General features: G+C 38.4%; 1 protein-coding gene across 1 annotated transcript in view; it reads left to right on the top strand.

Moving 5' to 3' along the window:
• The window catches only part of TNMD (tenomodulin), a 14,742-nt gene extending 12,806 nt beyond the window's left edge, over nt 1–1,936 (top strand). Inside the window, exons 5-6 of the mRNA XM_080653098.1 lie at nt 1,242–1,405; nt 1,703–1,936. Coding sequence (XP_080509224.1) covers nt 1,242–1,405; nt 1,703–1,912 — 374 coding nt within the window. The 3' untranslated portion in view covers nt 1,913–1,936. The remainder of the gene's footprint in view (nt 1–1,241; nt 1,406–1,702) is intronic.
• Nucleotides 1,937–4,131: the final 2,195 nt, after the last annotated feature.

Raw genomic sequence — 4,131 nt, forward strand, 5'->3', positions numbered from 1 at the left:
AACATCACCTTAATGTGACCAATGATAGCAAAAAGCTAATCTGTCTTTCTTAGCACATCTATATTCATTGCACCCAGGATACTACACCAGTGGTCGGCAAACTCATTAGTCAACAGAGCGGCAAACCGTGGCTCGCGAGCCTCATGTGGCTCGCGAGCCGCAGTTTGCCGACCACTGTACTAGACTATTGCTCAAATCACTGTGTGTTCAACCCAAGACCAGAGGAGAGAAGAACCAAAACAATGCTCTGTTGTCTCAAGAAGGATTCTCTATGTCAAATTGTGGCCTTCTTCCCAGATGATAGGGACAGTCACTGCAATACAAATTTCTTTATGGCTGTTTCAGGAATCACTATAAAAGTAATTGAAGGCTAGAGGTCCAGAGTTAGAAGAGTTCAGCTCTGAACTTCCAGTCGGCCATAAGAAAGACAAAGATCTCTGGATATCTTTTTCTGCCAAGCTAATGTATAACTTGGCCTCCCTCATTGTGTACAGTATAGATTACTATATTACTCAGGAGGGGCCACTCTAACCAATGCAGGCATCTATTGGTACTCTTGTGCCTTTAAAAATGAAAAGGCGACTAAATGCAATGTGGTACCCTGGATTGGATGCTAGAACTTCTGCTTCAGCGCATTTTTTTCTAAGGACATTGGTGGAAATAATGAACTCTGAATAAAGTTTGTAGTTTAGTAGTTTCAATCATTGTATTATGGTTATATAAGATGCTAACATTAGCGGATTGGGTGAAAGGTATACAGGAACTCTGTACTATCTTTGCAACTCTTCTGTGAATCTAAGATTATTTCTAAATAGAAAGTTTAAAAATAGTTAAAACAGGAAAGAGAAGGGAAGAGTGAGGGTGACAGAGGGACAGAGAGTAGCAAATCAAATTAGGCAACATAAACATATTTGAGTACTTACGTGGATAAAATCATTTTGGAAGACAGAGATCCCCTGTCCCCAGTCTCTAATTTAGTATGCTAAGGAGGCAAAGCAGTAAGTGTTTGATGCCAAATGAGCAAAGAAGAGGTCTGTTTACATGGAAATAGTCAAATTTGTTTGGAAAAATCTCTTTAAAATATCAGCTGAAAGAGTTTGGAAAGTGGTTCATGTATGTCTAAATGATGATCGTGAGAAGACACAGGGAAAATCTCTACCCCCAAATGCTAATCTCCCAATCACTTCTTTCAGAAACTTTTGCAAAGCAGTTGTATCCCAACTTTGTATTTATTACTTTAGTTTCAGAGTTACAAGACTTTGAGGAGGATGGTGAAGATCTTCACTTTCCTACCACTGAAAAAAAGGGCATTGAACAAAATGAGCAATGGGTGGTCCCTCAAGTGAAGGTGGAGAAGACCCGTCATGCCAGACAAGCAAGTGAAGAACTTCCAATAAATGACTATGTGAGTTATGTTTCTGTTTTCTAGTTAGTGGAAAAACAAAAACCTCAAATTTCATATGCTAAATTAGTATCCTTCAGATCAAAGTCATTCAAAGGAAAATAATCATTGTTTTAACAAAAATTATTTAAGAAACTTGGAATCCCTAGGAGGCTCATTTAAAATCAGTCTTGATCCCTACTGAGATATCTCCATGATAAGGCTAACAACTAAATTTCTCACCAGTCCCCAACTCATATAGTATTATAGTCCTCTTCCTAGTGAACCTTCTCCTCCAACACTGGCTTCTTCTTCTTTCAGACTGAAAATGGAATAGAATTTGACCCCATGCTGGATGAGAGAGGTTATTGTTGTATTTACTGCCGTCGAGGCAACCGCTACTGCCGCCGCGTCTGTGAACCTTTACTAGGTTACTACCCGTATCCCTACTGCTACCAAGGAGGGCGGGTTATCTGTCGTGTCATCATGCCTTGCAACTGGTGGGTGGCTCGCATGCTGGGGAGGGTCTAATAGCAAGTTTGAACTCATTTCTTAAACTCCAAAGAGCCAATATATAATAAATGCATGCTATTCAATGAATTTCTGCCTATGAGGCATTTGGCTCCTGGTAGCCAGTACTCTAGAATTACTTGTTGGTAATTCCTCTCTCGTGTTCTAATAAACTTCTACATCATTGTCAATGGCCTGATTGCTACTGAACACACTGGGTAAGTGCTTGCTGAGAATATTTCCTGCAACTGAGATGGAGCAGATCTGTTTAACATGGATGACAACAATGGAAACTTGCATTTCATCAGGTTTGGGGAGTAGGAAAGGGCAAATCATAAGAATTCTTAAATACCATATTTTACTGTTCTGTATTGAGAAAGTGGAAATGAGAGGCTGATGATAAAATGTCCCTATAACTAATGCATAAAAACGTGTCCTTTTGTACATAGCCCAATGTTTAATTATGTGAGAGATATACTGTGGATTCACTTAAGCATTTATTAAGCCACTGGACAGGCAACACTAAAATATTCCAAGTGCTCAGACTCAGCAAAGGAGAATGCTAACCTAGCAAAAAAGGGGTCCTAGGCTCTCTTGTAAACAGAAACTCAACTTTGGACAAATCCAACACTTCATAACCTTTAAGTCTGACCTGTCTTTAGATTTGAATCTAGTTACATAACTTTCCAAGGCAATTGTCTGGAAAAGGTAGACCCATAAATATCATTCAGAGAAACAGGCATCATAGGAAATTACTGAGGTGAGGAGACAAATGGGATTTTTCCCCTCCCAAACCACAAGGAACTAGCAGTATGCCACTTTCTTAAAAGGAAGGGTACGGCCTAATTCCTGATTCCCTGATACTTTGCTTGGGAAAGGGAAAAGGAGTAAAGGGAAGATGAAAAGAAGTGGTTAGAGGGTAATGCTAACCTCGATGTTCCAGTCAATCTCTTCAACCAATCTGTCACTCCTTCCAGTTTCATTTGAATGTAGCCCCTTTATTGCTCAACTTCAAAGTTATTGTGTCATGAAAGTATCTGTCTGGCACTTTCCATCAGAAAAGCATTTTCAAAGAGTAAAATCTTCACCAAGATGCCTGTGGGCCAGGAATCATTTCCCATCATTTAGTTGAGGAAGCAAATAGAGCAAGATTTGGCCAAGGATGAGTTAAAATTAGCTAACAATTAATTGATAATTAGCATACATGCTATAGCTGGATTGCCAATTTTCACCGAATGAGAACACAATAAAGCATAACCAATGATACAACATTACTGAAAAGATTTTCTTTTTATTAATGACTTAGAACACATCTGAGAATTTTGGAGTACTTCAATGATCATAACAGGCATTAATTTATAGTCAGAATAGAAAAATGTAAAACATATGAAATTAATTTGAGGTTGTATGGAATTTATGATTTCCCTATCATTGTTTTTTAATAAATTATTCATTTTTAACATTGATTTTTAAGATCAACCAATAATTTTAAATTCCTGTAATGCTCAATTTTATGCAGCCTACATTGTATTACATATACTATGCTCTATGAGGGATACATTAAGTAGATGGTATACTCAATATTTCCAAAGAAAAACAAGACACCCAAATATTATAAGCCCAAGTAAAGAAACTTATACACAACTAATTACAGTTGTATATGACATGCTATATACATGTCCACACACACATACACACACACACACACATACATGAGTTATAGAAGTTTCCATGTCACATTTTAGGGCTAAGAATTCCTAGTAACATTATTTTTTAACTCAGGAAGTATTTCTTGTTCAAATAGATTCTTCCATCACCACGTAATTTCACATTGGGAAAGTATGATCCCCTTAATGAGGCAGACCAAGAGTTCAAAAGAAAATACAAGGACATGCTTAAAGAAGCATTCAAATCATTTCAAGCTTGGGGTGGGGGAGAGGTGAACAAATCAGAACAGCAAACAAACAAGCCCAAACACATTAGTATGTCACTTCATAGAAGCTGAGGCCAAGTTGGAGAAAGTGTGATATTGTTCTGCTGTCCTAGATTTTGTACTCTCTTTCAAATCCTGTGCAGACTCCTTACATCACACTTTGCACTTCTCTTAGGCCAGTGGTCGGCAAATTGCGGCTTGCCAGCCGCGGTTTGCCGCTCTGTTGACTAATGAGTTTGCCGACCACTGTGACTTAGGCCAACCTCACTGAACCTAGAGTTGCCTCTCTTACTTCTACCACCCTTCT

The sequence above is a fragment of the Plecotus auritus genome, assembly GCF_963455305.1.
Source record: "Plecotus auritus genome assembly, chromosome: X".
Classification (NCBI taxonomy): Eukaryota; Metazoa; Chordata; class Mammalia; order Chiroptera; family Vespertilionidae; genus Plecotus; species Plecotus auritus.